General features: G+C 39.6%; 1 protein-coding gene across 2 annotated transcripts in view; it reads right to left on the bottom strand.

Annotated features, from left to right (window-relative positions):
- The window catches only part of COL2A1 (collagen type II alpha 1 chain), a 55,552-nt gene extending 48,069 nt beyond the window's left edge, over positions 1–7,483 (bottom strand). The window contains exons 1-3 of one of the 2 annotated variants that reach the window (XM_075591677.1): positions 7,107–7,483; positions 3,216–3,428; positions 227–243 (exon numbers count right to left, since the gene is read on the bottom strand). In XM_075591677.1, the coding sequence (XP_075447792.1) occupies positions 227–243; positions 3,216–3,428; positions 7,107–7,200 (324 nt within the window). In that variant the 5' untranslated portion in view covers positions 7,201–7,483. The remainder of the gene's footprint in view (positions 1–226; positions 244–3,215; positions 3,429–7,106) is intronic. The other variant, XM_075591678.1, reaches the window with a different exon arrangement.
- Between the last annotated feature and the right edge of the window lie 5,458 nt (positions 7,484–12,941).

Here is a 12,941-nt window from a genome sequence, read left to right as displayed (position 1 = left end):
AACATCTGCCTGTAGTTTAGCAGCCAAAGTAGCAAATACCTTAAGGATATAGTAACAGTTTAAACTACCAGTGAAGTATTTTAATATCAGGAGAGAGCTACTGAAACTTCTGCTCGTATCGTATTGTCATCTTGCTCTTGCTAAGGCGTTTTGCTATGGTTCCAGACTAATATCACTTAGTCCTCGCTAATGAACAGAATTAAGAGACATAATAAAAATAATTTACCTTGGGCCCTCCTTGCCCTGTTCAAAGAGACAAAAAAGAAGAACAGTTAGATTCTGCCGTGTCAGTTTTAACATTTAGATACATGAAACTCTTAAGAGAAATCAACATACAGTGTTTCGATTGACACAGATAAAGACAGACAGTAGAACCAAAGACAGAGGTTGGACACAGGGAAGGCCTTCTTGGGGTGTAACATTTCCCACAAAACTCCACTTGTTCCATTCAAGTAGGAATTGTGATCAGGGCTGATGAAGGCAAGTATGATTTTGTCTAAGTAATGCTGGGGGCAATTGACTCTTTCACTGCAGCGGGAAGCAAGATTGTGTGCAATGCATCTGCTCTTTCCAGCAGGGAAAAGGTAAACAAGCACATTTGAATGCACATTAATGCATATTAATGCAAAGTGATTGTACATTCAAATAGATTTTGTCATGGTAAAATCTGAGAGCTGATCTGTTCAACTCACAAAACGAAATGGTTTTGCCATTTCTAATATCAGTAAATAGACAGGAAGTAGCAATTTAAGTTAGTTACAGGAAGCCAACAAAACAAACATGGATATTAAAGTTGTTAAAAGCTTCATTTAGCATTGTTAAACATACATTTTGTATCTAAGGAGCAATGCAATAGCTCATTACTCACACAGGATTGTAATGAAACATATAAATACTGTTAACAATTACAGTGTAACCTGTGTAGGTAAGCCTTACAAAGGGAACCTCAAATACCAGTTTAACTTCTGCCTCATAGATAAAGAGCTCTTTTATCTGTTTTAGGGAACATCAAATGTTTAATTTCTCTAACATATTTATAGTTACATAAGATTTATATAGTATCTGCTCCTATTCTGCCTGTCATTATAAACCATAAAAGCTTAGACTTGTGGTTTAAAACCAAAAAATTAAATAAGCACATATAGGCTCAGTCTACTCTTTTTGACGTCATCCTTAATTGAGGGTTACCAAAGTGTACTACATGGTGATCAAATTCTACAAATTCACATATATATATATATATATATATATATATATACTGTATAGCAAATAAAAATATTACTTGTGAGCACATTCACATGTCATAGACAGGTCTGCAACCCTGCCTTTCACCATTATCAGATGAAAGAGAAACATTTTACATTTTACACATTGCCCTAAAGGTAACATCAATGGGCTTAAAGTTCAGGGAATTGAGAGAATCTTCTCTAAGGAAAGAGGAGGTGATTTGCTCAACCTCCTGGACCGCAGGGAGGCTTACTGGATATTCATGCTTCAGACCAGAACTCCCTGCGGTCTAAATGTAGAATGGAACCTGTCCCATTTTTTGCAAAAACATTAATTAACTGCATTAAAATAGTCTCAGACAGAAAATAATGGCATCATTTTCCAAGCATACTACTGTTTCCTCTGTTTGAGATATTTCATGGTGGTCTTGCTTTGACTAGGTTGCACTTTACCTCAAAACAATTGGGGAACCCTTTCAAAATTTATAAACTATATGGTAGTGGTATAAATCACAACTATAAAATTGTAATTATAATACTAAGTACTGTAAGTCGCCATCAGTTGGAAATACAACTTGCTTATGCTATATCAATTATGTAGATTGTTTAATAGTGAATTAGAGCTTTATAATGAATAATTGCTTGTATAAAAGTATCATACATTTGTTCTTCCTCAACCTTGGGGACATTGAAGAGAAGACATACAAAAAAGTCTTGCTAATTGTATATTTTGTTTTTAATTTAATTCTTTTATAAATACATGTTCCGAACAATGTTTCAAAATGCATATTCAATGCATAATGGGGATTGTTTGTTGTTTTTTTAAGGTGTGATATATGTCAAACTGTATGTCTTTTATATGTGGGATTGGCATGGATAAGTATAACCACTTACAGCAGCTACATCTAATAATGTGATTATATTGATTTGTCCCTGCTGTGGGGTATTAGTTAGCGTTTTATATATTTTTCATTCCAGGTCCTGTATACTACGATAGCCTTTAGTGTGAGCGCAGGGGATCTGATGTGATTGGTGCAATGTCGGCTGTCCAGCACTATCATTGGTGATGCAGCGACATGTATCGGCCTATCAGAGTCCCGCGGTGACGTCACTATGGGCAGGAGTAGACATACAGACCGGATAAGCCTTGTTGGCCTCACGCTCCATTCTGAGCATGCGCGGACATTCACTATGGGCGCTTCTTACCCACAATCCCTCGGGTAGTGGATGCGGCGCCATGAGTGACGTCACGCGCATGCGCACGGGGCGAATGTGCTAATCTTGCGCAGATTTCTTCAATTTACCTATCATTAACCAGGTATATAAGGTGCCTTATCCCAGCACATCCCACACTCCTTGATAAAGGACCCCCAGGTCCGAAACGCGTAGGAGGTTCCTGTCTTTGTCCCACCAAGGGGATTACTTGTCTCGCTGCATGCACCAATAAAGAAGCAGTTTTACTCCACACCTGGCTCCCTGGCTGTGCGCCATTCGTTTTTTCCTTCTTTCACCATTATCACCTAGCATACAGTGCTTCCACTGCAGCAAGGGATTCTGGGAAATGACATGCAAATGAGCACACAGTGCCAACTTTTGTCTTACCTCTATTATGACATGGAACCCCTAAGCCAATGCTCGTGGTCTCACCATTGGTATCGTATACCTATACTATCTATATGTGACATGCACTAGTTCTATTGATTATTTCAATTGGAGTGCCAACTACCTGCTCAATATATATATATATATGTATATATATATATATATATATATATATATATATATATATATATATATATATATATATACATATATATATATAATGCATGTTTGACCTTTATACAAGAGGCAGAAGAATAAACCAGAGGTGGCCTTTTAAAATCCAGCAGGGATCTATGGATGCCCAATCTGTTAAAGAGAAGTGTTTCATCCATAGGTAAGGTATGCTCAAGTAATTTATTTATGGAACAGAAATAAATAAATTACGACCACTGGCGGTGGAGGAGGACTGCTCAGTAGGACAGATGGGGCAGCATTCTCCGAAGGGGATCTCGGCATTGGGGCAGTCTTTAGTATCCTCGCAGATTATCTCGTCGCAGAGAATAGTCCCAGTGTCACAGACACAGATTTGGCAGGGCTCTGGTTTCCACACATCTTTATCACTATACCTCTGCCCATCCTGTACGCAGCTCCCTGCGTCCACTGTACCAAAGTGTGGAGGGTTAAAAAGGTGAAGAAGAGGCAGCAGAGGAAGAGAGGAAGCAAAGAAAATAAAATGAAAAAAAGAAAAACATTCCATCATAATAGGGTCATATAAACCTTTAGTCTCAAATATATATGTAAAAAAAATAAATATATATATATATATATATATATATATATTTTTTTTTTTTTAAATTAGACATACTGTATAATCAGCAACTTTGATAACTCCTTGAGAATCTCCCGGTCATATCATTGGTTGAGAGAAATCTTAAAGAATTCTTGTAAAATACCTTTCTAAAATATTGTATTAAAAGTTTTTCACTTGCATTGAAAACAGGGCACTCTTCAGTTTGTTCCCTGCAATGTCTATCTATAATACTACTGCATGTGTGTAGTGTGACACTGTGCCAGAGGGGGGCAGTGTTGCTTCAAAAAGACATGAAGGTGAATTAAGTTCACATATACTGTAGAGACTTCCTGGGGGTGCTTCCGCATAATATATGTTGGCTGGAAGTTTAGGAAGCTGTAATATAATACAACAACATGAACTATGGTGAATTGTTAATAACTTCGGGTTTCCCTAGTAAAAGAGTGACATTGCGTAGCTATAGAAAATACTTTGAATGAAGCTGCAGCATTGCTCCTTTCTGGAGCTATCCAGTGCTGGCCCAATAAGTACAGCAGCTAATAGGGATGAAAAACTACTGTAAATAAAATGCATACTATAAGTAAAATAAAAAAATATATACATTTAATCTAAAATCTAAAATAATATTTTTTGGTTCAATAAAGTGATACTTTGGGAATTGTGGTGCACATCGACTAATTTCTTTTATATATATATTTAAAAAATGTTATAAAAAAATAATATAAATGCTATGGTGTGACAAAGGAGGTAGTACTGATCCATTGTTACTCCGGTAGTGATCTTCAGTAGACTCTTGCTGCTCCCCTTAGGTCCCATGCCCAGGCTTGGGTAGCCCAGAGGACCCTTAATGAATGGTCCTTTTTATGGACTACACAGAGGTCCCAATTCACATTTCACTGTCAGGGGCCAGTTTAAATAAATATGGGCAGCATTTCAACTCCATCTGGAAACCATTGCTGCCAATCCTCCCAGTGCAAACAAAGTGTCACAATACTGAATTGGAGCCTTTAAATAAGACCACAGCTCTTCCTCTTTTAACCATCTTTATAAATCTCCAAGTCAGAAAAGTACTTTTTTTTTAAACAAACAAATAAATAAGAGATTTACGGATTTTGAATAATGTACTTTTTAAATCAATTTGCGTCTCTTATCTCATAGCCCAAATCATAGGTATTCATACTAACACACATGGAAAGATGATTAACCCCTTCTATGCAACAGTGTCCTGCAACAATGTCAAATCGATGCATTGCAGGGCCCTCACCTACAGGGTTCACACATTATTACACTAATGTTATTCATTCATAACATGCAAGGTTACTCTACTTTACAAATGTTGACTACAGTATATCTATTTTCTAAGGCAACTGCAGTTATTACAGCGTTGTTACATTTACAGCAATTTGAATAGCCTCTAAGGTAGCAACATAGATATATTTCTAGCTGCAACATACTGAGTTACTCACTTATTTTTGAATTCAATAGAAATAGCTGTGTTGTCCAGTTGCATTAGTGCAGAGTAAATGAGTACTTTAGTATTAGGTGATACCTTTTTAATTTGAACTAACAATTGATATTATAAGATGAGCTTTCGAGTGTTCTCCTCTCTTCCTCAGGTCACAATACTGATTTACATGGATTCCTCCATACATTTGATGGATTCGTGGAATCTGTGTAAATCAGTATTGTGACCTGAGGAAGAGAGGAGAACTCTCGAAAGCTCATCTTATAATATCAATTGTTAGTTCAAATAAAAAAAGGTGTCACCTAATACTGAAGTACTCATTTACTCTGCACTAGCAATCATTTTTAAAAGATGTTAGCAGGCTGCTTTAACATGTTATTTATACATTGTCTCTGTCTGCATATTCATTTTCTGCAGATGTGATTTTCAGTATAAGACCTTTTTTTTGATGGAATGGAAGATTGAATCCAACAACAAAAGAAAAATGGCAAATAGTCAAGAAAACATGCCTTTTCCATACGAGCCATGCAATGGCTTTCCAATCTGTAGTATGTGAAGACTCAAAAGCACTCGTAAAGGAATTTTTTTTTTTTTTACCTTTGGGAACCTGCCCAAGCAAGTTAAAAAATTTCTGCTAAGAAATAAAGCTTCCAGCATTTATCTAGAAGAAATGCCCAGACTGCATCGTAGCCAGGTGTTTTCTCATATATTCCACTATTTTCAGCCAGTGGTTTAAAAAAAATAAAAAAATTATAACAATGTGCAGAGCAAAAGCAAACAAAAAAAAAAGTTTATATTACAATTTTACAATAGTATTTATTGAGAATATCAATCATATGGGGAATACTATATGGGCACAGAATATTGGGAAAAATTGCCTGATAATTACATTTTGTATTTATAAAGTAGATTGCAATCTGCTATGCATTGGTTCCAGCTTGCCTAGAAAAGAGGGCTTCTGAAGACATATGTGTATAAGAGAATCTATTTTAAGGGGCTGTTTGGAACAAATGGAGGTCCCAGGAATGTGTTTCAACCTTCAGGTGGCCTGTGGTGGGAAGGTTCCGTTTTTGAGCCTCAAAAAACGGTTAGCTATCAATTTCCCCAGGAATGCAGCTCCTGTGTTCCCCCTTTATTACTGGTAGCACCTTACTTGCGATCACCAGAGGTGGGTGTCTGTGTTTTGTCAAAAAGTGACAAGAGAGCCTATTTTTTTATCTCTTCAACTATCAATCAGGGTTGAGCTTTTCAGCAGTGAATAGGGTAGGAATTTTAACTCCTAAAACAGCTCTGTGTCATTTAAAGTCTCTTTTTATTGTCATTTCAGCTGTTTCAGAGCGGATACAATTACCCAGCTGAACTGCAACACTTCTGTATACTTTTTTAGTATGTACAGTAGGATCACTATGTAGAATTTGTAATCATTCCTGTATCCATTTTTAGAAATTGCAAATCATCAACTTTGTAAATGGTTTCGTTGGTTCTCTTTGTGCACTATTTTAATTCACTCGTATTGCCCTTAAATATACAGGGAGCCTTTCGTATTTAACAGTATCCAACCATATCAACCTTGTAATTACATGATCGTTAATCTGATTATAGCCAGTTCTGAAAACACAAAGATTTGAATTTTCATAGCTGCTATTGTAGTAATTCACATTCTCTTCTGAAGATAATAGTATATTTAAACACACCATTAGCAAAGCCTGCACTGCATCTGCCAAGTGTGCAAACCCCATGTGGATGCTCTTACTAATAAAGATGCAGCAGCCTTAAATGTTTTAAATTCGCCCCCCATGGAAATTACATTTCTGGTGCATTTCCAGACTCTGATCTGTTGTCAATGGCCCATCAACATACAGTATGTATATTATTTGCCTGCATTTATTTCCAATCAGCCACACCACTTGTCCCTTTAAACTTCGGAAGACATTAACCCCTTCAGTGCTATGAGGACCTATAAATATTTTTTTTCAGGAGGTCAGAGTTCACCGTTTCCAGGCTCTTTAACCACTGCAGAGGATAGAAATAAATTGAAGAGGGAAAAAAAATTGCAACTTACGGATATCTTCATCTTGGCACCGGACAACCGCTAATAATATGACTTGTGTGGCTGCGAACAGCACTAGAGTCCTTGAATCCACAAAGCTGAACATGTCTAAATGTTAGACATGCAGAATCTTTGTGGGAAGAAATGAAGAGGAAGGGAGGAGGAGGTTGGCTGTCCCCAAAAGTTATCTTGTCCTCATGCAGCCGACTTCTTGGGAAAAGAAGGAGAATCCAGTACCAGGCCCCAGCAGAAACTTAGTACTGTCTGCTCTGAGGCCAAGGTACTGAAGTTATAGTCCTCAATGCCTTCAAGTCAACGTATATGCCCACATCTTAGTCCTCCCCTGCCCCCAGCAGGGCTGAAATCTGAGCCCCTTTCCACTCCTCTCTGCCCTCTCCCCATCCCACCAGACCCCTCCTTCTATTGCAGGGTCCCTTTCCCTGCCTTGCCACTCTCTGCCCCCTTCTCCCTCCCCTCCCAGTGTCACAATCTCCCCTGTCCTCTCCCCTTCCCTCCCCCATCACCTAAACTCTTTCATTCCTCTGTAGAAGAGGGAGGGGGGGGGGGGGGGGTGCCACCAGTTAGAGGGAAGCAGAAAAAAAAAACCCTTTGGTAAAGCAGGTCTCATACAGAAAAGCAGGTTGCTGAAAAGTTTTGCTGCTTGCTAGAGAGCTCTGGTAAAGTAGGAAAGTTTCGTTCTGTGAGAGCTGATCTGGGGAGGTCTCCCAGGTTCATACGGTTCTTGTGCGTTTCTGGCTGTGGATCGATCCAACTTTCTCAAGTGGCTCCTGGAATATGACACATTTACAGTAAAAGGCTCAGGGCACAGTATGTGATGATTTCTACTCTCTGTCACTTTTTGTCTCCCTTCCTCATTTTCCAAACTATATTCTTACTAGACAGTTAATCTGTCTTATCTGCAGTTAATTTTCTTCTGCTTATCCCTTTGTTTTTATAAGGGCTATGTTGCATTAATATCTTTTCCTTTGAAATCAGCTAACTGAATCATGCATAGAGGTATTTGCATCAAGGAAAATAGTCCTTCTTTTACATATAAAATAACATACTAACTCCAATGCACGTTTGGTTGTTAATTTCTTCAACCCTCCTTCTCAATAGCTATCATCTATAATCTATCTACCTATCTATCTATCTATCTATCTATCTATCTATCTATCTATCTATCTATCTATCTATCTATCTATCTATCTATCTCTGTGCATGTTATTTAATAGCTGAAGGTTATTGAATACAATATTACTTCTAGCTACAGTATCTCCTACTATCTATCTATCTATCTATCTATCTATCTATCTATCTATCTATCTATCTATCTATCTATCTATCTATCTATCTATCTATCTATCTATCTATCTATCTATCTCTGTGCATGTTATTTAATAGCTGAAGGTTATTGAATACAATATTACTTCTAGCTACAGTATCTCCTTCTATCTATCTATCTATCTATCTATCTATCTATCTATCTATCTATCTATCTATCTATCTATCTATCTATCTATCTATCTATCCATCCATCCATCCATCCATCCATCCATCCATCCATCTATCTATCTATCTATCTATCTATCTATCTATCTATCTATCTATTCATATTCAATATTATTAGATAGAAGGACGTTTTAGTAGTTCGAACACTCACTCTACTTTTAGGACAGTAATGAATGATCTTTCTATTGCAACCTTATGTTTAAACTAGGAATTTGTTTTCAAGCTGATGTCGGGCTGGCCAGGTGGTCCATTTCAATGGGATCTATGTCTTGTCTGCTTTTCCCTTTTGGGCTCTAAGTGCTGGAAGGGAGGGTCAGAAAATGCATTTTATTTCCATTGTATATTTGGAACGTCTATAAAAAATATATATCTGTATTTACTTTATTACAAGTATCTTGGGACACTATCAAAAGGTAGAGAACTTTATTACAGTACTTACATAATTTAGCAATATGTGCATTTTGATAAGACTTCACATGTTGTACAGTTGAAGTCACTGTCCCTGCATCAGTTCAGCACTATATGCTATAATACATTACTGTCCTGTTCATGTCTTTTTTTCTGTACTGTTACAATTTCGAGGAGATGTTTTATTTGTACCACAAATATTCAGGTAATCAATAAAATTATTTATTTTTCCTAAACAGCTAGTGAACTACTCTTCGAAAATAAACCTGAATAGACATGCCTGCTTAATGACCAGTATTTTATTACATGAATCTCTCATTAAGAAGCAGTTCTGAAAAGAATAAAGATATTTCAGTTTTACATTTAACACTAAAACCAAGTGGACTGTTAGTTTAAAATGTAAAACTTACATGGGCGGAGCCTTATTTGAGAAGGAAATTAGCATATTTGGTGCTATCAACGCCACATTTAAGTCCAATGGTAATTTCTTCTTTATTTTCACATACAAGTCTGATTGGATGAAACAGATCCCATGGGTGTAACTGATCTTAGCCAATTACAATAAGAGCTGTTCAGCCAATGACTGTCATTTCTCCTTGAAAAGGTTTATAGGACCAGGGTGTTGCCAAGTCTCCTTACATACAGTATTTGAAGCCTTTTCTTTGTCTTATTTATAACCTGATGCCTTAAGGTGTATCACTCACATCAATTTCTCATTTTTTTCTATTGATTTGTAAACCTGAATTTGCTTTTCCATAGTCACAACTTTACACAGCATTTTGTTTAAAGTAGGGGAAACTATTTTGACCAGTATATCAATCTTCTGTGACTATCCTTCTTATTTCCATTAACTGGACAAGTTCTGGCATCAAAGCAGGAAGAGGACATTTAAAGAACTGATGTAAACATCTTGGGGAGATGTACCAATATAAAGAAAGTGCAAATTGAGTCTCTCTCCTACAAATGATGCAAATTGTTAGCCAGAAATGTTTACGCCACCTCAGACCTGGCAAAGTTTTTTTTTGAGACATATTGAAGATAAGGAAAAGTGACGCAGAGTTTGATACATCACAATACAACTTCTCCCTACAGTAACTCCTCCTATTGAGACTCCCACAATCTGAAGCCAATGTACATCTTGGAGCAAATACCTTGATAAAATGACACAAAGAGATGCAACATGAAAATGACACAATTTGTGTACATCTTGCTTTATATTTACTGTAGAGGGAGAGGGGGGTTGGCCCGGTATTAAAGGGGTTGCACCCCATATGGTCATATGTAGAAGCACATGCACACCGCTGGTAGGTGCTGGAGGGGGGTACTTATCTGCCGGTGCGCTGTATCCAGGGAGGTCCAGACATCCCAGAAGTACTCGAGCAAAGGAATGGAAGCAGGCACACAGTCTTTCTAAAGGTGCAGTTTATTGTGCCACCAAAGGTCCAACGTTTCGGCAAATAGAGCCCTCTCCTTGATAAAGGCAATCTATTTGCCGAAACGTTGGACCTTTGGTGGCACAATAAACTGCACCTTTAGAAAGACCGTGTGCCTGCTTCCATTCCTTTGCTGTTGCACCCCATATGGCCACCCCCTGACCTCACCAGGGAGGCAAGGGGTTAACTGGACTGCGGTCCAGGAAGGTGGTTTACACCTTGTCATGTCATGAAAATGTATGTTCCCCTGTTCCCATGTTTCATTATAATCCTGTATTTTAAAGATGTTTTAAAGTGCATTTCTGTATCTCCAGTTCTGGAGGTCGCAGAGAGTTGATATTTGGCCAATATGTGGAGTCACTGTAGGCATTAAGAACTGGCAAATTTCGACCCACTGAGCCCACCAGAATGGAACTTATTAATATGTGTAGATATTAAAGTGTATATGTATGGTATTTTGGATCTGCCCTGAAAATGCAGACTCCATCTGCTATGCTAATAGGTCATGAAGGGCAGCCGGCTGATTGAGCCTAAGCACTGTGATCAAAAGTTAACTGCCTGATTGTTTACACTAAGTACTAATCAACAGATCAAGTACTAATCAACAGACTCTGCCACTCTAATTGTTACCTGAGGGTGGAGAATCATCAAACTGGAGTGGTTTGTAAGTGTTATGTCTACACCTACAAACAATGCAGATACTTCATTTGATAGACTGGTCGTCGCCCCTGATTTAATTATGGGGCTACCCATAGAGTCCCAGTACACATGGGCTAATTAGCTGGGGGGCATGGGTTAATCTGTGTCTCCACGTTAGGGATTGGATACAGATAATTGTTCACCAATAGTCTGTATTCAATGTTAAGAATAGGGTTACACAGGTATATAAACTTTGTCAACCCTACAGTTTTTAGTTCTTCTTCTGATACCATCTTGAATGTCACCGGATTGCTGGAGAATTGCTAGCTGATACTTCTCCATCCCCCAACCCGAAGTAAGTGTTACCTTCTTGTCTGTTAATTGTACCATATTGCTGTGTTCACCTTTTTTAAGGAATAAATATATTTTATTATATCTAAGCCTCGTTCAGTTCAACCCAGATATTTGGTGTTCATTATATCTTGTCATAAGCTACCGTGACAGGCTCTATAATTAACTGGTGGCAAGCGGTGGGATTGAACTGAACCTATATTAGAGTGTTCTGTGGGACCCTGTAATATAGTGGGAACTCGAAGGGAATTGCGAGTTCCTGGGACTAAAGATATTGAACACACAGTAGTGCAACAGTTAACACAAGTTGTAACACCACCTCACTGCTGCGACCGTGAACCATGAGCGAGGATGAAGGCTCATACAACATGAGGACCCGAGCTCAGCTAAAGGACAAGTGCTGTGAATATGGACTGCCCTATGAAAACCAGGAGGTCGCAGACATGGTTGACGCAATCGGTGACTATGAAGCCCGGCTTGCAGAGCCTCAGGATACGGCTCAGCTTGCTCTTATACATCCACCCGGAGATCAGGGAAGGAACCCAGTGCCGGGGCGGCGAAATCTCGTGGAGGGAACGAGTGCACCTCCCAGGAGCAGTGCAACAGGAGGGGTACTGGTTGCTGTGGCTACCAGTCCGTTCACCCCTGAAATGTTGGCACTGATTACTGCGTGGGGAGACAGAGGGACACCGGAGGAGCGGCTGCAGTTTATCACAATGGCAGTGAACAGACCCGCTTATTGCCCCCCTGTCCAACCCAACAACGATGAACTCAAACTGGATCAGCACAGTCTCACCAAGTTCGTGGAAGGTACTGATCAGATCGACAGTTTTCTAAAGAACTTTGAGAAACAGTGTCGGCGGTACAAAGTGCTTCCCCAGCATCGGGTTGCACGTTTGGACCCCTTACTGTCTGGCTTGGCTAAGCAGATGATGATGGCGCTTCCAGATGAGTGTGCTGATGACTATGACCACCTGAAAGAACTGTTATTGTTTCAGTACGGTTTTACCCCTGAAGCCTACCGGGGTAAATTCCAGCAGGAAGAGAGGCAGCCCCAGGAGTCCTATGTTACCTACATGACCCGCATGGCTTTGTACGGGATACGCTGGGTGGAGGGCTATGAGGCACGGACTTACCAACGCCTGCTGGACCTCATCTTTCAGGAGCAGCTCATGCAGCAGTGCCCGCCGGCGGTGAGGGCTTGGGTGTACGACAAGAAGCCCAAGACTTACCAGGAGGCGGCGAGGCTTGCAGATGACTATGTGGCCAGCCGAGCCCTGATGACCGCCAAAGCAGTAGCCAAGGCGGCGGTGGCGGCGGCACCGGCCAGAAAGTCTGCCAATACCCCCCAATGGACTCAGAGGCCGCCTGCGGGCCGCAGTCCACCGAAGGCGGGGGAACTCCGGCACGAGCGCCGGTGCTACAACTGCAACCGCCCTGGTCACATCAGACCAGATTGCCCAGAACCCCTGCGTTCCTGCGGACCCCATCTGGGGCAACGCAC

The sequence above is a fragment of the Ascaphus truei genome, chromosome 3 (genome assembly GCF_040206685.1).
Source record: "Ascaphus truei isolate aAscTru1 chromosome 3, aAscTru1.hap1, whole genome shotgun sequence".
Lineage (NCBI taxonomy): Eukaryota > Metazoa > Chordata > Amphibia > Anura > Ascaphidae > Ascaphus > Ascaphus truei.
The sequence above is the reverse complement of the archived record's forward strand: the minus strand, read 5'-3'. Positions and strand labels throughout refer to the sequence as shown.